At 43.6% G+C, this 22,430-nt stretch overlaps 1 protein-coding gene across 2 annotated transcripts in view; it reads right to left on the reverse strand.

Annotated features, from left to right (window-relative positions):
• Positions 1 to 22,430, reverse strand: part of LOC144729536 (solute carrier family 26 member 10-like) — an 86,838-nt gene that overhangs the window by 34,113 nt on the left and 30,295 nt on the right. For both annotated transcript variants that reach the window (XM_078609867.1, XM_078609860.1), the window contains exons 4-12: positions 17,943 to 18,107; positions 16,563 to 16,715; positions 12,340 to 12,422; positions 11,819 to 11,966; positions 7,049 to 7,162; positions 5,297 to 5,374; positions 4,613 to 4,708; positions 2,375 to 2,481; positions 1,654 to 1,723 (exon numbers count right to left, since the gene is read on the reverse strand). In XM_078609867.1, the coding sequence (XP_078465993.1) occupies positions 1,654 to 1,723; positions 2,375 to 2,481; positions 4,613 to 4,708; positions 5,297 to 5,374; positions 7,049 to 7,162; positions 11,819 to 11,966; positions 12,340 to 12,422; positions 16,563 to 16,715; positions 17,943 to 18,107 (1,014 nt within the window). The remainder of the gene's footprint in view (positions 1 to 1,653; positions 1,724 to 2,374; positions 2,482 to 4,612; positions 4,709 to 5,296; positions 5,375 to 7,048; positions 7,163 to 11,818; positions 11,967 to 12,339; positions 12,423 to 16,562; positions 16,716 to 17,942; positions 18,108 to 22,430) is intronic.

The raw sequence follows: 22,430 nt of genomic DNA on the forward strand, positions 1-22,430 counted from the left end.
ATTGTGCCTGGATAAAATAAAATGAAAGGTGATAGAGTTGACCAATCTTAACAAATTGTACAGCGTTGTGCCATAACAAGACAATGTGAATATCCCTTGTTCAAGTAACCTTTGTAGTGTTGGTATAATGGTTAATTTAAATACACAGTATGTTGTTCCCCCATAATAAACCAATTGCGAATGCTGGGCATCATGCATCGTTGAACTATTGTGTGGCAAATTTTTCCCACAACAGAGTAACACTTAGGAGCGTATTTTTACAAATGCATGAGTAAGTCATATTCTCTACAACTTGTTTTCAGCCTTCACTTACACCCGCTGCGATTCTGCTGCAAACTGTATTAAATAGAGAAAAATGCTGATTTCTATATTGTTTAAAACTATTGCTCAATTTCAACTACTGTATTCCATATTAGTCCAAGGTTATGGAGGCAACGGCACTAATGGTGCTCACAAAATTCAAGAGCGCAACGCTCGTTTTGTATGTGTATGGCAACTTGCATAAATTACAGCTATTGCAGCATTCTGCATGCATAACTTGTTCTTCCAGGCACGAAAAGGATAATTGTGTCACCACAATATAAATTGAATTCATCATCCAATAATGCTATTTGTTTACCCAGAAAAGCTTCACTGGGTCTTTGCAGGGCATGTTTGGCAAATATGTTTGCACGTGGGTGGAAATTGAAGGTTTATACGTTTAATGCACATTACTCCGTTATGTTTTGGCCTTGGGTTGAAGTGTGGATTGTCGGTATTCCATAGCCCTTTGCATATCCGAAGCATTCGATCGTGTCTGGCATCCCGTGCTAATTGCTGAGCTGCCATCATATGGTTTGGATATCTAGCTTTCTAGCACATGTCAATACAGGTATATATACCTACACACCCTACATACAACAGAGTAAGTAGTATCTACTGACTCTGTAGTTGTATCTACTGACTGTACAGTAGCATCTACTGAGCCAGTAGTAGCTACTGACTGTATAGTAGTATTTACTGACTATAGCAACTACTGACTGTAGTAGTATCTACGAGCCCTACAGTAGTATCTACCGACTTGAAAATAGTAACTACTAACTCTATAGTAGTATCGGCTGACTCGAAAGCAGTAGCTACTGACCGTAGTAGTATGTACTGTCTGTAGCAGTATTAACTGACCGTAGTGGTATATACTGACTGTTTTAGTAGTATCTACCAACTCGATAGCAGTATCTACTATCACAACAGCAGTGCATACTGACTGTGGTGGTACCTGCTATCTTACTTATTTCCCTCATTAAAATGCAAATCAATTTATAACATTTTTGACATGCGTTTTTCTGGATTGTTTTGTTGTTATTCTGTCTCTCAATGTTTAAATAAACCTACCATTAAAATTATAGACTGATCATTTATTTGTCAGTCGGCAAACGTACAAAATCAGCAGGGGATCAAATACTTTTTTCCCTCACTGTAGGTAAGATGATTGTGTAATTTAATGACACTTGACACAAGGTTTTAATACTTGTTATTACTCTACATTTCACCTCTAGCTCAAGATCTTTTATGAAGCCATTGCATTGAAACATATCGACCAGTCTCTCACATTTCAGAAAATACCCAATCAGTTCGTTCGATGGGATCATAAAAAATTGTACAAAATTAGGTTACCTTCGCAAACTCATCCAGTGGTCTGTAGAGTTCAGTGTTTGGTATTCTGCCGAGCAGTTTACAATCTGGCCTAAACCGGAGAGACAAAGCCACAGCATGCATTTGCTTTCATCACAATTATGCATTTATCAAACAGAAATACTTTAGTTCTCACCGTTGCATCCTGAATAAGTCCAATGTTTTTAGAGTTCATAAGCTAAGCAGGATTTAGAATATTGTTATTACTCCGAAGGGAAACCACCAAGGCTTGTCAGGTGTTGTAGGCATGGCTGCAAGGGTGGCCAGAATATGGCAGTGCAGCAATGGATTATTGACTATCTGTGCAGAGTTTCGAGCGTCACCCCCTTCCTTGTATGTGTGTGGGTCTTCTCCATGTACTTTGAGTTTCATCCCACAGGCGTGACACTCGTTAATGGAATTGGACAATCGTTTCCATGCAGGGCTCTCCTTAACCAAACAAAAGAAACAGCCTCCCAACTAAGCGAGACTATTTTTCCGAGCAAAGCAGTGGCAATACATTTTAATCCCATTAGATCGTGAGAGTACATACATAAGTGATGAGATTTAACGCCGTATGCCCCTGCCAACTCACCATGGTGATTACGCCCAGGCATCGTTTCCAACACACACACACACACTTGGCGTAGCCACGCCACTCAACACTGCCACTGTTGCACCGTGGGCGACCGTGCGCTCGCCCATGCTGCTTCGCCTCGCTCACCTCTGAGTGCGGTAGACGATCGTCATCAAGGAAAATGCCACGGCGACACCCAGGCCCAGGTCCACGTTCAGCAGCAGGACAGCGAGCCAGGTGACGAGCCAGATGTACTGGAAACCATGTACGCCACTCTATTAGGCTCGATCCACTCGAGGCGCTTGACATTTAACGCTGGTACACTAATTATTCTGAAAAGGGATACACTAATTACTTCCGATGCACTACGGCACACGCTTGTAATCTAGAACGGTGGGGGGGGGGGATCACACAGATTTGTTTGCGTTGATGAGACCCACCTGTCTGGGCGGAACAGGAAGGTGCACATGTGTCAGTGCAGCAAGTAGGCTGTTGACTTGCCTGTGCATGTTTCAGAATGTTATCTCATTAAATGTGTGTTTTCCTCTGGGGTCTGCGGTTTTATCCCACATTCTGGCAAAATCCACAAAGGCGTTGGTCAAATATCATGTCAGATTCTCTTGATTTAATCTTAAGACTCAGCTGATGCTTTCATGATGACGTGAATACACGAACCCAGCATTACAATTCCATCTTGACGTAGAATTGCTTTTGGTGGCATAATTTTGCGACCGACTTCCCAACAAATTTTTGCGAATAATCCAGTGAAAAGAAAATTCGAATTACTATCGCCTTACTACTCAGGTATAAAACTTTGCTGCACATAATCCAGCATTTCATGCGACGTGCTGCATTATCCCTATAGCTACAATGTAACAAGTGCTTTGATATTAAGGGGTTTTTATCTGCAAAAATTTGCCCAGCTATGCTTTCTAATCACAGTAAATATTGTCAAGCGATTTTTTTTTTATGTTTTTGGCATAGTAATTTTAAACTTGTGATGATCAGAAAGATAGGCCCCTTACTTCCAACTAACACAGTTGGGTACGTACAAAAGTTCAACATATGTATAGGTAGCTCAGAATCCCCGGGTGTCTTTTGTTTTTATTTAATTACACGCTTATTCATGGGCTCTCAATATTTCAGTGCGATTATTTCGGCGTTTTGTTACAATGAAGTGCTTTCTTTCGTGCAGTGCATTTTGAGATAATATCGTCACCTTTAAAGTTTGTTTTAAACGTTTAAAGCCGTTTGTAGTGTATACTTTAATGAAGACAGTCGCCCTTTTGTCTTAACCCCTGTGTTTGTCGCTCGTTTGTATACATTTTCATCTTTTTACCACAACTTGAAAAACAAACTCCCTTAAAAACACTTTGAAAACAGCTGGCTTTTGTAAATAATGTACCCACCACGAAGCACATGCTATAAATTCACTCCCAAGATAATAAACCCGAGGAACTCTTGTTTGTATAGCTGCTTCTAACAATTTTACTTATTGTTTGTTGATATTGGTGGCCACTAGAAGGGTGAGCGAGAAAAAAAACGTACACTGCTCCCCTACCCCTTTGTCAGGGTCATGTCAGACCCCGACTTCATTTCAGCCGGGAAGGCCCCAATTGAGTTGAGCAGCTCTGTTGCAAAGACTACCACAGCCCGAGACCATCGGCAGTGGCAGCAGTTATAGGAGGACTTTGCAGGTTGGGAATCTGCCAATGTTATGACAATCGTACACAGTAGTCTCTTTGTTAACGTTTTTAATCCTTTCCACGAAAACTACCGTGAATCGAAATAACTGTTAATCGGATATAGAAATTAAATGTTAAAAGCATGAATCCGTTCCAAGTTGACCTTTTTGACCCCAAAAACATAGTTTATGACATTTAAACACGAATTACTTTCCTACACCTCTTTTCCTTCTGCTAATTCAATTTAGGGGGCATTGCAATCACTATTGATTAACTTATACGTTGAAAAATAAGTAAAACTCACTGAGTCTGCAAGAGAGCTGTTTCCACTGCCAAAACAGAAAACGCAATATAAACAAAGCCAGTCGAGGTCTAAAGGCTAATAAATGGGCGTCGCTGATTGGCTGAAGGCATGGGCTCAGCCTCAGCTACGAGGGCTCAGATTGGCCGATATTCATCAGAATTTTTACGTTTATCGAAACCATGGGGTCCCTATGGGAGGCGAAACGTTAATAAAAAAAAACTGTTAATCGATGTCACTGTTAACCAAGGGACTATTATATTCAAATTCATTATGTGAGAATATTGATTTGAAAAAGGTTAATATTTGAAAACGGCTCGCCTTCTGATTACGATGATTTGTGACACAATTACAGCATAATGCCAAACTATGTCATTTGCTTCACGGTACGGTACTTACAAAATCCACCTTGCTGATTTTCCACAGTTGCTTCAGGTCAGTGAAATGCATGAGCATTCTCTTTAGGCCCACTACAATGATGCACGCTAAAACGGACTGCACATACACAAACATTGCAATGCACACTATTGAACAGCAAACGTGTAACATTAAAAGGTTGTGATATTTTAACACCACATTGTTCTCTTCAACAAATAACAGACCCCCAGCTTGAGTAGAGACTTTCAAATGCAGTGCTTAAAATTTCCACTCGCACTAAAATATCCAACCACGTGGCACTGTGGTTAGAGTGCACAACTCAGCCAGAAGGTTGGGAGGGTTCAAATCAAGCTCAGTGTAGTTCGTTCAAGACAATATTCTTCCACAGTCCATGACGTAGACTGCTAGAGGCTGACTGTTACAACATAACAGTATAATTTACATCACTGTCTGAGGGCTACTATTGTATAGGGGCAATGCCCAATACTACTTTGAGCATGCAAATATCTTGACTATAAATGATCAAATATGAGTACACGTTTTGTGGCATTCTTCATCTCAGATCAACTACATTTCATTAGTTTCACAATTCATCATTGCTCGTGAATTACGCCGTCAAACCCGAATACACGTCGTGGCAACTATGTAAAGCGGGTGGTAGCAAGTGATCAGAATGTATGGGAATAAAGAAAAAGTTGGACATACCCTCTGTAGAGCTCTAAATAGAGGTCCCACAGCCAGGAGGACAACCAACACCACCATGGTGGATATGCCAGAGGCGAGCTGCAAGGTCAAAGGTTACCCACAATAGCAAAGGAAACAAAATATAGATTTGTTTGCTTTGCTTCACAAAACATGAGCCCGTTACAGCCCATCGCACAATCCAAGTCCAGGAGGCAACAATCGTGAAAAACCATCCCGACGCAACTGTGCCGTATGCAGGGGGTTGTGGGAAAAGAATGGTAGTGGGGGGGGGGGGTGTCCCAACTAAGTGAGGCTATCATAGTGGTGGTGGAGGGAGAAACAAAAACATTTATAAAAATCTTGTAAGTAAACACATCTGTATCAGGGGAAGAAAAAACCCCCCGTTAAATTCCCTTGGGTATTTTCCCAAAAATATTGATTCTAAAATGTGATTAATACAGTGTTCAGCACAGGTGGCTGGTATATGACAGCAGAGTTGTCACTAAAGGATTGCGAACTCACTCTGGCTACGTTTATGAATGATGATGATTATTATCATCGTAATTATGTTTTTTTTTTCTGAAATGTTCGCTATTCTTACTTGTAAGGCCAGTGAGCATGAGGATGACAAAGGCACATTGTAGGGAGGTGATTCACCCGCTGTGACAGCACAACATATGGACCTTATGGCAGGACCCCGGGGTCCCATAGGCCCCCAGCTCTCGCATAAACTACGTTACTACATCATTTAATGTCTGTTGAACGCGAAGGTTAAATCAATATATTCCTCTCGACGAGCTCTACACGATGCGCTGATCAAAGTTTCAAAGTTTTGTGTTGCGGTGGGACGGAGTCGCCAAAAATACATTAACTACGATTTTGACTTCATTTTATTCAGGACCCCGGGGTCCCGCCATGAGGTTCATATACAGATACAGCTTTGTGTAACGTGTAAATTGTAACTTAAACAAAGCATGTAATTTACTGTGTGAAAAAGCTATTACTCTGATTATGGGAAAACCTCACTGAGTGTGAAGACTCTTTCTCAGCAAGGGGCGATGATTCCTATCTGATTCACAAGTAACTAATTTGCAAGCCATTGTTCAAAATTTAACAGTAAGGTTTGCAGACAATGGCCTACTTTTCCCTGAATGACCTTACGTGACCGGTGAAGCAGATGGCATGTCTATTTTTACGGTAAATACAAATGCGCTTGAGCAGCCGTCTGGAACGCTGTTCTGTCGGATATTTGGAAGCCACTGGAGCTATGCACTTTTAAATCTAATTTGAAAACGAATTTCTTTCTAACTGCTTTTTGTGTTTAGTTTTCTGTCCTTCCCCTGCACCTCCGATTAGCACGGTTGGCTACGCATGGTTGCGAAAGACGTTCTACATACATACATACCTGCCAGTTTAACCAGGGTGTCCTGCCAGATTGGAACCGTGAACCTCTGCAACAACTGGCAAATGTACTACCGCTGGACCAATGTCAATTACCATATTGGCCTTATAACAATTCTTGAAACTCAGTGAAAATCTCCTTGATAATGGCAACACTTTACCTCGGTACATCTGAGAACGCTTTACACGGAATAAGCGCCTAGCACCTCATCTCAAACATTAGAGAGGGCACCCCCAGTGGCAGTTATCCCTGTGCGGCACAAGGTGACAACTCAGCACCTGGTTCGCAAGAGGACGTTAGTCTGCCAGTCAGAGGCGATGTTTTGCTGCTGTACGTGTAATCCCATATGTTTTAAGTGACGGTTATTGTACCTGCGTGTTCCCTCCTGTCCCCTCCTGAATGGAGGTCCTGGAAATAGAAGCAGCACTTGGGAAGCACTGGAAGAATGAGCCAAAGAGGTTGCAAACTCCGTGCGCAAATAGTTCCTAAAAGAGATGACACAAACAATGCAAATCGAATCCAAATACATTTCTTGCAATATCTATGTAGTGCCTAATATACGGTTACCATCACCATCATTCTTAAACTTGGGGTAACCCCAGTGTTGTTTAGAGAAGCCTGGTGGGTATAGAACTGGCCCGGAAGAGAGCCCCTACCACTGTGGTTACGTTAAGTTAAGTTACCGGTAATAATTGTTCACTTTTGTAAAAGTGAATCATGAAAAAGCGGATACCAATCGTGCCTGAAGAGGAAGGTTTTCGATTACTGCACATTGTATGTATGTAGAACTTTTTTTGCACCGTACGTAGCAAACCGTGCTCATCGGAAGCGCCAGCTTCGACGTCACAGACAAAAGGAGAAGAAATAAAAGCTCAAAATCGTGGAATGAAGCGTGAAGAGACGCACGCTTCCAGTTACACCGAGGGACAGAAAGAGGAGCACGTGCATCAGGGAACGATACAAACACGTGACACTGTCAGCAATGAGATAAACTGTTTACAGTCATAGTGACGTGTGAGGAAAGGCTTGGGATGATGGCCGGTGGAAGAGACTGGCGATGGAATGGCAACGGTAGGAGGAAAACACGCCCGAGAGGACGACCACTGCAGGGACGGATCGATGGGATCAGTGCATGTGCAGGAGCGAGATGAATTGTCGCATCGCAGGACCGTGAGGGAGGCCATTACTCAGCAGTGGAAAGACAAGAATAATGTTTAGTTTCATATAACATTGTGAATGGAAATTGCATCTCACAACCACTAAGTATGCCCAATCAAGCGAGAAGGCAGCCAGGTGGCGAGCCGGCGAGGCGGTGCCAACAATCACTCAAGCTCTGCAGTCCTCTATATATAAAGATATTTTTAGGCAATTAATGAGTGTTAGTACACGCACGAGGAAACCTGGAGTACCTGGAGAAAACCCACAAATGCAAGGGGTATACCGTACAGAAGAGATATGTGATATTGGTCTACACTTTCCTGTACCTCCTGGCTTGCCAGAGTATGGCTCTTCCTTGACGTCCACGGGAAGGACCTTATCGCGACATTCGTACAGTGATCCGCCAACCCTCTCCTCCACAGTGCAGGATTACAGGCGTTCAAATCGCCACCACCACCCAGGCACGATGGTGCTTTATTCAATCGCTTTTAACATTCAGCACTTCCACATTTTTGTTTCAAATCATGGATTCTGGGCAGAGTGCCGAGCCAACTGGTAGGAGGGCAGGGAAATCGACGTTTCCAAGAATTGAGAGTGTGGCGGCACACGCCAGTGATTTACTGCATTGGAGGCACTGGTTTGAACATCATGCAGATTTGCGGAACTCCTTAAAGCCGCAGAGCTGAGGTAGGCAAGCAATCACTACTACCATTAACTGTGCGCCCAGGTTTGGCAATCAGGTCGTTGGGTTTACAGGGCAAGCGTGCTAACCACTTAAAACTAAACAATTTTTTTTTATTTTACCAGGTAAGGTCCACTGAGCAATATATAGCTCTTTTTCAGAAGCGACCTGGGCACACATGATAGCTGGAAAACGTGGCGTATCATGATGTAAATATATATAACAGCAAAATACTCCAAATGCATGTTTCTAAAAGTGGAGGGATAAACAGGAGGACCCGGAGAAACATCCAGACAACCATGGGGAGAACATGCAAACTTCAAATATACAGCAGGCATCAGGCTCGGGATCAAACGCATAGCCTCGTGTATACAAGGCGAGGTAGTTAACATATGGCCACTACGGCACCCACTTCACCATTTCCCCAAAATGCTGTGTATTTGTCACCTAAACACTTCGTTCCACGACCACAGTACACATTTTTGCAACCCCTTTTGTTTCAACTTTTAAGTCAAATTCATGAACTACACCCTGCTGCAGGCCTAAGGACCAGTACATTATACAGCCTGCACTGTATTATGTCCCCATGCCTGATTTTTTTCTAGATGAAACGTGGCAGACAAAATTGGAATAATAAATTGCTCAATGAAAAGTTGAATAAATAAAGGGCTTTGAAAAACCAAGATCAACTGAACAGAGGAGCAGTTAAATTTCGATTAAAGCTTTCGTGACTGCAGGGATTCATCTCCTTGGTTCTTTCGGTAAAGTCACGTAGAATGGAAATAATAAAATAATAAAAATAAAACAATAAAATAATTCTCATGACGTTTCGGCCACAACGCAAGCAACCGTCCTCAGGCGGAGAACAGGTCTGTCGAGAAGACAGAGTCTGAATGACACACCCCAGGCTTGGAGCGTCTATTTAAGCTGGGATGGAGGGGGGAAGAGCGCCTTGACAACATAATTTGCATATCAAGAGGAATTTAGCATATTTATGGAAAATGCAGATATGCGAATAGTACTACTTGTGAAATGTGTAGGAGGTTTGGTGGGGGGTTTAAAGTCATTATGCCCGTGCATTATGCAGGATTAGCAGCACCAAAGGGAGGGGATAGGAGTAACATTAATAAAGGGAAGGAATGTTTATAGTATGTAGCTGCAGTAACTAAACCACCACGTAAACAACTAAAGTATAAACTACATAGTATCATCAGTATACTAAATATACTCTCCAATAAGCTGAGCTACTAACAGTAAGTAATACATTACAATTCTAGGTCGCAAAAAATATAATATGCTTCTTGCTAAACTTTATTCTCTTACATCACACGAGTCTACACCGTACTATATACTGCCATAGACAAACCCAACATTAAATTACATACTGTATTACTATACACCACCCTATACCTTAAACATTGTAATATTACACTATTTATTATTCTACCCACCCTACTGTATATCACACTGCTGTATATTCACTATACAATAACGATACTATATATTACTTTGTACATTGTATTAAACATTACAATTTTATACTATTTATTATTATACAATCCGCTATACACTATACCATTGACCGTCGCGTGAAAGATACTAAGAGGAAGCAATGAAATATGTCAATGGGAGAGTAGTGATTGGAGACTTGCAGCGGAGAAAAGAATCCATTCCCTGCGGAGAATACAAGATATATAGTCAATGCCAGTGAGTGGAACGCGGTCTGAAAGTCACCGTAAACGTGAACACAATCAGTTAAGATCCGAAATGGTTTATTACGTCCTTCCAATGATTGCTGAGCCAGAATCCATCTTCTCGGTTGAAATTGTCTCTATGTTTGTATATGTGGATCGCCTCATGAACGAATCTCTCATGGTAGCCAGATGGCTTGCAGAGAACCTCTGTCTTGGAGAAGTCAATATCATGTGAGCCCACTAAATTGTAACAGTGATCTGCCACGGCTGAGGAGTTTGTCCTACCGTGTTTCAAGTCTGCTTTATGTTCAGAGATCAAGGATAAGGGAAAGGGTTGACCATGTTTTTCCTAGTTTGAGGGTAGGTTCCACCATAAAAAGTAATGCACTTAGGAGTTGTGACCTATTGAAGAATAATAAATAATAATGTACAGCCCATCCACTGCTGGATGAAGGCCTCCGTATGCTCCATCAGTCATGGTGGTTGTTTAATCATCCTGCACCACCACCAATGTTATCCGTAGATGGTCATCATACTCAGATTACCGTGCTCATAAAATCATGGTGGCGAGATGTTATCTCACTCGCTTGGTATACAGGAGATCGTGTGTTCTATCCCGACCCTGATGGCTGTATATTTGGAGTTTGCGTGTCTCTCTCCCCGTGATCACGTGGATTTTTCTCCGCGTCCTCCGGTGTCCCCCCTCCACATTTAGAAACATGCGTTTAGAGAATTCGGCTGCTATACATTTCCACGTGATAAGCCACTTCGTTGTGCTATCACTTGTGGCCAGGTCACTTCTGAAAAAGAGCTGTATAGCTCAGTGGGCCTAACCTGGTAAATACAAATTGTTAAAAGAAGCTAACCACTGTGCCACACTGGACCGGCCTGCATGTGTTATCTATTAACCGGCTATAATCACTACGCTATGAGGCATCTCTTCCGAACCAATGATACTCTGAGACCCTATATGTCTGCAGCACGATGGGCATCATGGGCGTTTTCTTGATGGTATACGTAGACCTTGACTGGACCAAGTAACATCAACGCAGCCCCTCTCAGTAGAGTTCGTTTCCAAGCATTGCAATGCAGTGCATCTGTAGTATAATAGTGCCGGCTGGTGGACAGCAGCGACAACTGAGGTGGACAGACAGTACACAGGCCAGTGAGCATGTGCACGTGTGTTGGCAGTGCGGAGGAATTAGGGCAAGGGTCATGGAGGACCCCATCTGGAGGCCCCTGGAACCTCCTAGCGGATTCGAGCGAGAAGGGAGGCGTGGTCAGGGCGGAGTCAGGCCGCGCTGGGAGCATAAAAGGAGGTTGCCGGTTCTGGGAATGGACTCGTCTCATTGTTGCTGTCATCTCGTCGCCGTCGTTGCTAAACGTCTCCGCTCAATATCACACTACGAAGGATAGTAGTTGACTATCTAAATCAGTGCCGTCAGTGTTAGACGGCTAGTGTTGTGTACAGGCTAGGCTGAGCTACTGTGGAGAGTGTGCGGACGAGACCGTGGAAGTTGTGTTTAATAAATAAGGTGCCTCCTACAAACTCTGTCTCCGAATCAGTGACACTACACGTGGTTAAAAGGCGTCTAAAATTGTAATACCTGATTGGCGTCGACGGTATAACCATGCTTCTTTGCAAAGATCTTTGCCAACGACACAGAGACGGCGTAGCCGACAATCGCTATCGCCAGTCCGTCGGCGATGAGCGAGGAGAAGTTGGTCACAGTTGGCAGCTGCGGCACTGGCAGCCTAGCCACAGTGAACAGACAAAACACAAAATAAAGGCAAAGATCCCCTTTGTAGCCTTGGGGCAAGTGCCATTAGCGAGCACCTATGAAGGTCGGCACGGCACACGAGGTGGGTGGCCAGCAAAACGCCCGGCCGCCTTTGTCTCCCCAGTGGCGATGTTTACTACACATCGCACCGGGTACTCATTTGAGGCCGAGTCGACGTACATACATACAATCACGCAAAGACAAATATTTACCCTCCCCCCACCCCCCATATAGTTCTGATGACTATTTGGGCAAAGGCTATCAAGGCATAGCACACACACGAGACATGTTCTACCCTTTATTATTCCAAAATGTTGTTGTATTTGGATTTGTAAAAACAGGCTCACCCGGCAGGTATATTCCCAACCACTGTAACTCCAAACTTTTCTTCCAGCCGGGCGTAGAAGGAGATGACGGTAGCCAGAATAATCTAAAACAAAGGGCGCACGTTTTATCCGGTTTAGACTTTGAATTCAGTTGCCCGGACTCATTTAACAATAGGGCACGCCAAAGTGCCATATTTTGGCGTGATTATAATCATATTATAATCATATTATAATCACGCCAAAATAGGTCACTTTGGCGTGCCCTATTGTGATTATAATCACGCCAAGATTGGAATTTGCAGGAAAAAGTATGTTTCCGTTGGCATGCTAATTTCTATCATCCATGCAAAGAACAGAACGAAATATTATGGTTCGGTATAAAATGTCAGCGGGACATGTGTTATCTTATTTTAATTTATATAGCGCCTTGATGAAGGCGCCGAACAAATAAGTAGCAATTTGTACAGCAGAAGTGTGATGGGATGAGATGAGTTGATGAGAAGGATGGCAGTGCACGGTGAATGTGATGACGCGTGAAATAAACAATGATGAAAGCAAGGATGAGTGGTTCACGATGAGTGGTTCATGATGAGTGGTTCATATTGAGCGGTTCACGGTGAGCGGTTCATGATGAGTGGTTCGTGATGAGTGTTTCATGATGAGTGATTAATGATGAGTGGTTAAGGATAAGTAGTTCACGATGAGTGGTTCATGATGAGTGTTTCATGATGAGTGGTTCACGATGAGTGGTTCACGATGAGTGGTTCGTGATGAGTAGTTCACGATGAGTGGTTCATGATGAGTAATTCGTGATGAGTGGTTCGTGGTGAGTGGTTCACGATGAGTGGTTCGTGATGAGTGGTTCATGATGAGTGGTTCGTGATGAGTGGTTCACGATGAGTGGTTCGTGATGAGTGGTTCATGATGAGTGGTTCGTGGTGAGTGGTTCACGATGAGTGGTTCGTGATGAGTGGTTCGTGGTGAGTGGTTCATGATGAGTGGTTCGTGGTGAGTGGTTCACGATGAGTGGTTCGTGATGAGTGGTTCGTGGTGAGTGGTTCACGATGAGTGGTTCATGATGAGTAGTTCACGGTGAGTAGTTCACGATGAGTGGTTCACGATGAGTGGTTCATGATGAGTAGTTCACTGTGAGTGGTTCATGATGAGTGGTTCGTGGTGAGTGGTTCACGATGAGTGGTTCGTGATGAGTGGTTCGTGGTGAGTGGTTCACGGTGAGTAGTTCACGGTGAGTGGTTCATGATGAGTGGTTCACGGTGAGTAGTTCACGGTGAGTGGTTCATTATGAGTAGTTCACGATGAGTGGTTCGTGATGAGTAGTTCGTGATGAGTGGTTCAAGGTGAGTGGTTCATGATGAGTGGTTCACGGTGAGTAGTTCACTGTGAGTGGTTCATTATGAGTGGTTCACGATGAGTGGTTCGTGATGAGTAGTTCGTGATGAGTGGTTCAAGGTGAGTGGTTCATGATGAGTGGTTCACGATGAGTAGTTCGTGATGAGTGGTTCATGATGAGTGGTTCACGATGAGTGGTTCATGATGAGTGGTTCACGATGAGTGATTCACGATGAATAGTTCGCGATTAGTGGTCCATGATGAGTGGTTCGTGATGAGTGGTTCACGATGAGTGGTTCGTGATGAGTGGTTCGCGATGAGTGGTTCACGGTGAGTGGTTCACGGTGAGTGGTTCACGATGAGTGGTTCACGATGAGTGGTTCATGATGAGTAGTTCGTGATGAGTGTTTCACGATGAGTGGTTAATGATGAGTGGTTCATGTTGAGTGGTTCACGATGAGTGGTTCACGATGAGTGGTTCATGGTGAGTGGTTCACGATGAGTGATTCACGATGAGTAGTTCGCGATGAGTGGTTCATGATGAGTGGTTCACGGTGAGTAGTTCATTGTGAGTGGTTCATTATGAGTGGTTCACGATGAGTGGTTCGTGATGAGTAGTTCGTGATGAGTGGTTCACGGTGAGTGGTTCATGATGAGTGGTTCACGATGAGTAGTTCGTGATGAGTGGTTCATGATGAGTGGTTCACGATGAGTGGTTCATGATGAGTGGTTCACGATGAGTGATTCACGATGAGTAGTTCGCGATGAGTGGTTCACGATGAGTGGTTCATGATGAGTGGTTCACGATGAGTGATTCACGATGAATAGTTCGCGATGAGTGGTTCGTGATGAGTGGTTCACGATGAGTGGTTCGTGATGAGTGGTTCGCGATGAGTGGTTCACGGTGAGTGGTTCACGGTGAGTGGTTCACGATGAGTGGTTCACGATGAGTGGTTCGTGATGAGTGTTTCATGATGAGTGGTTAATGATGAGTGGTTCATGATGAGTGGTTCACGATGAGTGGTTCACGATGAGTGGTTCATGGTGAGTGGTTCATGATGAGTGGTTCACGATGAGTGATTCACGATGAGTAGTTCGCGATGAGTGGTTCATGGTGAGTGGTTCACGGTGAGTGGTTCACGATGAGTGGTTCACGGTGAGTGGTTCACGATGAGTGGTTCACGATGAGTGGTTTGTGATGAGTAGTTCGTGATGAGTGTTTCATGATGAGTGGTTCATGATGAGTGGTTCATGATGAGTGGTTCATGATGAGTGGTTCACGATGAGTGGTTCACGGTGAGTGGTTCACGATGAGTAGTTCACGATGAGTGGTTCACGATGAGTGGTTCACGGTGAGTAGTTCACGGTGAGTGGTTCATGATGAGTGGTTCACGGTGATTAGTTCACGGTGAGTGGTTCATGATGAGTGGTTCACGGTGAGTGGTTCGTGATGAGTGGTTCACGGTGAGTGGTTCATGATGAGCGAGTGTGCTGAATGGGCGGTGAATTTGGGAAGAGGGATGGTGTTGATCGATGAGGCGGAAAGGAGTAGGGAAGAGGAATTTGGGTAAGTGAGTGTTTTAAGAGAACAAAAAATGTAAAGTGAAGTCGAATGTTTGACACGTAGGGGCAGCTTGTTCCAGTGTAAGGGGGGTCAGAAGCCTTTTAGATGCATTGCTTCGAGTACTTTACTCTTATGTGTTGATTTACACAGCAGTACGTAATTTTCATTAAAAAAACAAGGGTCAGTACAATCTCTTCCCAAATCGAGAAATGCCGGCATAATGTTGTTGGGAAGAAGCACTCTCATTTAACTTCATAAAATAATGACATTTGTCAACAAATAAAATCCAATAAAAAAACGATGGTTTGACAGTCCACATCCTTGATTCTGACACTGCACTTGCACAGTGCGTGAAACCTCGGAGTTATCCCCGATTCTGAGCACTCTGGTTCAACGGCAACTCTCGTTCATTTCCGTTCTCCTTCTCACATTGTTGTTGTAACTTTCTGACCCCGTGACCCTCACTGAACATCTGCGAAAAAGAGCTTCAAAGCTCATCGGATTTCTCCAGAATAAATTAGCATTGCGATGCCGATTCTCTCAATGAGACAGTACCTGGCACCTCCGCATGCTCGAGATTCTCCAGTGTCCTGAGCCAAGCTGCCACCGAGACATTTATCCAAACCTCCATCTCTCCTCTCTGGCCCTCTCAAATCCCTCACCTCCAAACTCCTGATGATCCAAATTACCACTGCAATACTTGTCGTACGTACTTGTATACATGAACTACATTATTGCATTATTCTGATCTCTCTTCTGGCTCCATATCCGATGTTAAATCAACTTGAAGAACGCACTTACCATGTTCAACATTGTCTGTCGGCTCACCCCTGCCTACCTCTCCCCTCTAATCTCACTCTACTCCTCTCTACGCACTCTCCTACTTCTTCCCTCTAATCTCACTCTACTCCCCTCCATGCACTCTCTCCTCCATCAACCTTCAGTTGAAGCCCCAGTCAACCTTTGCTCAAGCGGAGATCGATCATTCCCCTCCACTGCCCCTAGGGTCTGCAATGTCCTGTCCCCGGACATCTGTGCTGTTGGCTCCCTGACACCCGTTCATATAATTCCTCACAACTTTCCTCTTGTCCTCTACGTATTTTTCTCTTGTTAAAACAAACTAATCATCGATGTCTTCTTTCCGCCAAATGTCATGTCCCGTTGGCTTGTCCAGAACCTTGAGATGTGGTTCCATTTAGATGCTATATCAAATCCAAATTGTATTTTAACAGACTAACTTTACTTTGGTTCTGCTGTAGAATGGTTTAGCTTTCACTTTTAGAAAACTGTAGTATGCTAGAGGGTGTTATAACTGTTGTTGGGTTCTTACCAGGAGCAGTTCCACAGGAATTGGAGCTTTGAGCTTACTCTTGTACCGCTGGTTTATCTCTCTCACTGGAATGAGCACAGTCAAACACACCAGCGACGTCACCAGCTCTGCTATATTTGTGTTCGGTAGCTTCTGAAAAATATCAACCATTGTCTGAAAAACATAAAAAAGCACAAACAAGTAACAATATATCATTGTACTTCCGATGAACTCATTAAATATTTTAACGTTCGGTAACATTTTATCTTGAAATTATTTATCAATGTGACATGCCAGAAAAAATGTTCTTCATGGTATGAGCATAATTTTTTTTTTTTTTAGGAAATTGACCAAAGTTGCAGAGCGTTGGCCGTTTTTCTCCTCCAACTTTGAGTGGTTATTGAATCGTCAAACTTCTCATGAGTCAAGGCCCAGGCTGCACCTTTCGACGGCAATGGTGTAACAAGGCCAGTGGTTTAATTGTCTCTCAAAGTTTTAAACGACATCAGGACCAAAGCAAAGTGCGTTGTTGGTGCAAATATGATCTCGCCACTTTCCACGTACAACATACCACTTTTAGGTTTTTCTAATTTGTTGAACAGCACTGGATCCACGGACCCACATAGCACCACTCCACACCGTAAGCTCCAGCACCCCACAGACGATCACACGAGTGCCCCCAAAGCTCGCTCTATATAACTGGAGAGCTCGCCAGTCTAAAAACAATCATTCCAGGGCTGCTTTTGGCACAGCTTCTGAAATATTTACAAACTATCATCATTGAGTAATGCTTACTCTACTGCATGAAACTCTTGCCGAATGCAGGATCCATCTCACACAGATGTATCCCGGTTATATGCTGGATTAAATTTTAATTTAAATATGCAATTAAAATCCACTATAAATCAAACATCAAAGGCAGCTTGGGCCACTTCACTTGCTGATTCAGCAAGCGCATGCATAACTGCCAAAGAGCCCTGGACAGTAAAAAAAGGAAGGCCCTCCACATTGAGCTCCGATGTTGAGCTAAATTGCGACTGATAAGCATTGGAGTGGCAGCCAAGCACGCTATAACCCATTCGACCGGAATGAGGACCTGCACAACCTACTTTCAAGTCCCTGTAAAGGAGAAAAAAACCGTATAACAAGGCATGCGGGAGCGCAGTTCCCACAGGCATGAGGGGGCACCCACTTGAAAAAAAGAGGCAGTTTGCACTTTGCAGGCAATAGTGGTGAATCAAAGCCCAGTAAGAGCTATTCCTTAATACGCATTTTTTTTCAAATAAAAAAAAGGATGCCAACAATTACAGCGTTCTCTCTAAAAGAAACGGATCCCACATAATGTGTCGGTGGTGCTCCTGGCGCAGTGCGGCGGCTGCAGCAGGTGGTCTGCGTTGGTACCATGAAAATTGAAGCGGGCCCAGAAAAGCGTGGCACCTGCAGGCCCAGCATGTTCTTGATTTGGGACACGAGGACGTGGATGGCGGCCGCGTTGGTGAAGGCGCTCACCAGTGGATCCGACAGGTAGATGGCCACGAATCCCAGCTGCAGGCTGAACATGATCAGCTGGTGGAACGTCACGGTGAAGGGCATTGGAACGTCGTCGGGTTCGAGAGGAGAGCGTTATTTGTGTCGTGCGCGGTGGAATCAAAACGTTTCCCTTCACCGCTGCTTCTTCTTCTTCCACACTGCTAGGCTACGAAATTCCCTCCGATCGTCTCTTTATGTGTTACTTATTATCTGTTACAATTTCAATGATGCTGTGTGTTGTTGGCCACTTGGCATGTGTATCATTTGGGCCTGTGCTCAGCAAATGTATTATAGAATATATATATAACAGGAAATACATTGCTGCTTTGTTCAACTCTTTTCCTTACACCTTTCGTTTTACATTTTACTATTCACCTAAATAATTTAATATGAATCTTGATTTGAAGCTTTCGTGACAACAGAAATCCATACTCTTTGGTTCTTTCGGTAAAGTCACGTAGTTAGAAGGAAAATAATAGATCACGACGTTTCGATCGCCACACAAGCAACCGTCTTCAGGTCGGAGTGAGAAACTTCTGAGAAACTTTTCACTCCCACCTGAAGTCGATTTCTTGTGTGGCGATCGAAACGTCGTGATCTATTATCATTTTTCTACTTACGTGACTTTACCGAAAGAACCAAAGAGTATAGATTTAATATGACTAATAAGTCATCAATGGTCAATGTCAAATTACGTACTTATACGACGCTTCCATGTACAATACAATAATTTACATGCACACATGTTAAACATTTGAATATATAATTTACCGCATTCATATAAACGATAACAATACAACAGTTAATTCTGCAGACCTTGGTCAAATCATTACTGGATGGAGGAATCTCAATGCCACGTTGGTCATTAGGATTATTTGACCATACTTCACCATCCTGGCTCGTGCAAGTTGGTGAAGGAGGGGTGGGCCGGACTGGTTCGGCTATCACGGTTACCATGTTAGGTTACCGGATTCACTCCGAAATGCAATGCTAACCTCTGTGCCACTGCTCCACGATAAACGAATACAGCGACGCACCCTACTTACTCACAAATGAGAAAACTGATGTATACTCGCTCACGCTGTGCTGTAGCTACAATACGTAGATGTACAGCCCACCATGATGAACACGATACAAATACCGTGTATAGCACAAACGCTATATTGCCGTAGAAGGCTTTTGTCCATCGCAACAGGTTCGCTGGTTTGTGTTGGTTCTGAAATAAAAACCAGCCCGGAGTTGTCCTTGTTCAAACAAACACTCCTGGGAAAGATTGACCTGAGAGAAGCACTGTTTTTTGGGAGTTAATAACTTCTGTGAACTTGTTTATTGTGTTAGCCGCAATTCGCCGAGGCAGCAGATATTCTCGCGCGGTGGCCAGAAGGCTTACTGGCGCCCCAGTTGACGTTTTAATGCTATACCCAAAGGTGGTCAGCTGGCCACAACGCAGAATTATCGTTTATTGGTTTAATTTTCAAAATCAAATTGCGTATGATTGATGAACGCAGAAACAATTCAAATGACCGAAGCACCTATTTCGGGTCCTATAAATATCAGCATCTTTAAAAAAAACAAAAAAATACTGCGCAGTAAAATATGGTAAGAGCTTCTGGTACAAGCCCCCACGTGGTTGAGCCAACGCGCATTCATCTCTAAAACTGTGGATCAGCTACGACGGGTGTAAGTTTGCGAACGAGGAGAGGTCAAAAGGTGTCACAGGCACCTGAGTGAGGGCAAGGCCACGGTCCAGACTGCGTCTGGAACCGCGGACAAAATTCAGTCCGGTTCGAGGCTGCGTTTGGCAATGCCGTGGACAGCTGAGGCAAGTGGCACCCAACTTTCATTTCATTTGTAGAGATTTAAAAGCTCACTTTTGTTTATCCCGTAAGCTCTGATTAGCTATCAACGCCACAAGCTTCATAATCGCTGTATGTATGTTCAACTTCTTTTGCACCGTACGTAGCCAACCATGCTATTTGGAGGCGTGGAAGAATGACAAAAAACTAAGCACAAAAATCAGTTCTAAAGAAAAGGGTTCACGATATATATCTAAAAGTGCATCAGCTCCAGTGGCTGCCTCATATCGGAAGGAAGATCGTTCCACGCGGCTGCAGAAGTGCAATCGAAAACGCGCGATGCAGTGACCGTCTTCGTTCGATGGTTAATTATAAGCCGCTTCTGCGAGGATAACCAAAGTTCACATGGATGGTTTATGCCCCGTGACAAGATCAGCAAAGGTATTGTGGTCCAATTGTGACAAGTGCTTCGTGTGTGTAATGAGTGCGCCCTGAGTCTGCAATGCGTTCAGGCCTCTAAGCTGGGTTGCCTCGCTCGCGTTATCCCCATAGTGAGCGAGTTTCGTCGAGGTGCCCCAAATTGAGCCTCCGGTGCCAGGTTCTGCAAAAGACAGAACGTGTTCACGCCCCCTAATCTGGGCTTCAAAGCGTCTCCTTACTCTGCTCGGTCCCAACTGATTCGCTTGCAGTGGCATTCCCTATCAGACCTATCAAGAGTCCGTGTACCCCTACCAGCACATGTTTTTTTTAATGTGTATATATACACTTTTAAACAATCATATTTGTTTAATCCAATAGATACGTACACAGCTTCAGAATTGTAAGTGCACACATGCAAAGCGGCTCTTGCCAAATTTTTTGCTGCTCAAATGAGCATTGAGGCGGTGCTGTATCAACTGTTTACACGCCTGAGCCAGAGTGGTGAAAATTCCACATTCCTGTGCCGAGACGAAGTCTGTCCGTAGCAAAACCACTGTTCACTTCCCCACTATTGGTGCTTTTTTTATTGACCCTGAAAGGATGACGGGATGAGTCACCCCCCCCCCGACCCAGGATTTTAACTCCGCAACCATCCAATTGCAAGCCGTTCACGCTACCGCTGAGCCATTTGCGCCGTTTGTGGCCATACAAGCGGGGGGCCATCATACCTCCGTCACGTGAATTGTCTCGCGTGCCTCCTCGAGTGGGCCCACATAGCCTGTCATGATGGCAACCGCTGTCGCAAGCAAGCAATGAGTGTGCGGTGAAACTGATCTCCTGTGGCAGCCCTGAGCCATTGGTGGAAGATTCACACTCCGACCACTTATTTCAATTCACCAATCTCAGAGGATGAAGGGGAGTGACTTAATTTCAGGACCTGGAATACACAAGCTTGTCAATTGTCAGATGAGTAATGTGTCAGAGTGCCACCATTAATATTTCGTCCGTTATAATGAAATGACCACATTAAATTAGTCTATGAATGTGCAAATATACTGCAGTGTGTATTGAAACAACAATGCATCATGGTTTTAATGTACGGTGCAATACTATTGTCATATGTCCATAATATGAATCATCTACAAAACTAATGACGTTTTGCTGCAAGTCCCCAATTTAATCCTGAAAGTGCGCACAGTAAAAAGGGAGGACACATCAGCCTTACATTAGATATGAGGTTTGTAATATGAATTTAAAACAAATGGTAGTCCAATGATTACTGGCAAAACTTCAGAACAGAACAATATTTCAATGCAATTAAATGCCCAATTTTGTGTTACCGCAGTGATGTATTATACTGTTTATACATTTGTAATCTTAATGAGAAATGTGGATTTGACATGCAGCACGATGCAGATTCTTTAATGCAACATATCAACTGGAGGCATCTTTTTTCTGAAAATTAGGATTCACTTTCCTTCGATCAATACTAACAATAAATCACATTTCACATGTTCATATTTTCATCTCTATTTTTACGATTCCAAATTTGAGATGTGTGCAATGACTGTTTGTTCAAAACATAAATTCATAAGATCTTTCCCATTCTCTTAGTCATAGCATTTTGCTCACAAACACTGTGTTAATCTTTTGCAATTCGTTTCTTTGGGCACCGCCGTACTGTACTTATATTTACTCTCTTGCATAAATATTTCCTGTGCATTGTTATTGTGATTATTGCCCACAACAGTGATACACTGTGGCTCTATCACCTATTTATAAAGTAAAATGCATTCCTACAGAAATGAGTGTGCAGAAGCTTGGAGGAGGATGAGTAACAATTGGAATCCCACAGCAGCCTGAGAGCCCCCTGGCTCGCCTTGCTATGGGAGCTCCCCTCTTTCAGCCAGGCTGCTCTGTGACGCATCTGGGACATTATGACGTCAACACGGAAGAGATGTACTCGCTCAATGGAGACGTTCGAATGGGTCAGCTGCAGGACCACGTTTGTTTGTTTTTTACACTAGAAATGTAAATGAAATATTACATGAACTCCTTTAAAAAGTTTTTTTTTAAAACAACGGTTTTATTAACAACTTCGTTTAAGTCACGGTTGAGAAGTACGTCAATGGCACCTGAGACA

Source organism: Lampetra planeri, chromosome 2 (genome assembly GCF_965212315.1).
Source record: "Lampetra planeri chromosome 2, kcLamPlan1.2.h2, whole genome shotgun sequence".
Taxonomy (NCBI): domain Eukaryota; kingdom Metazoa; phylum Chordata; class Hyperoartia; order Petromyzontiformes; family Petromyzontidae; genus Lampetra; species Lampetra planeri.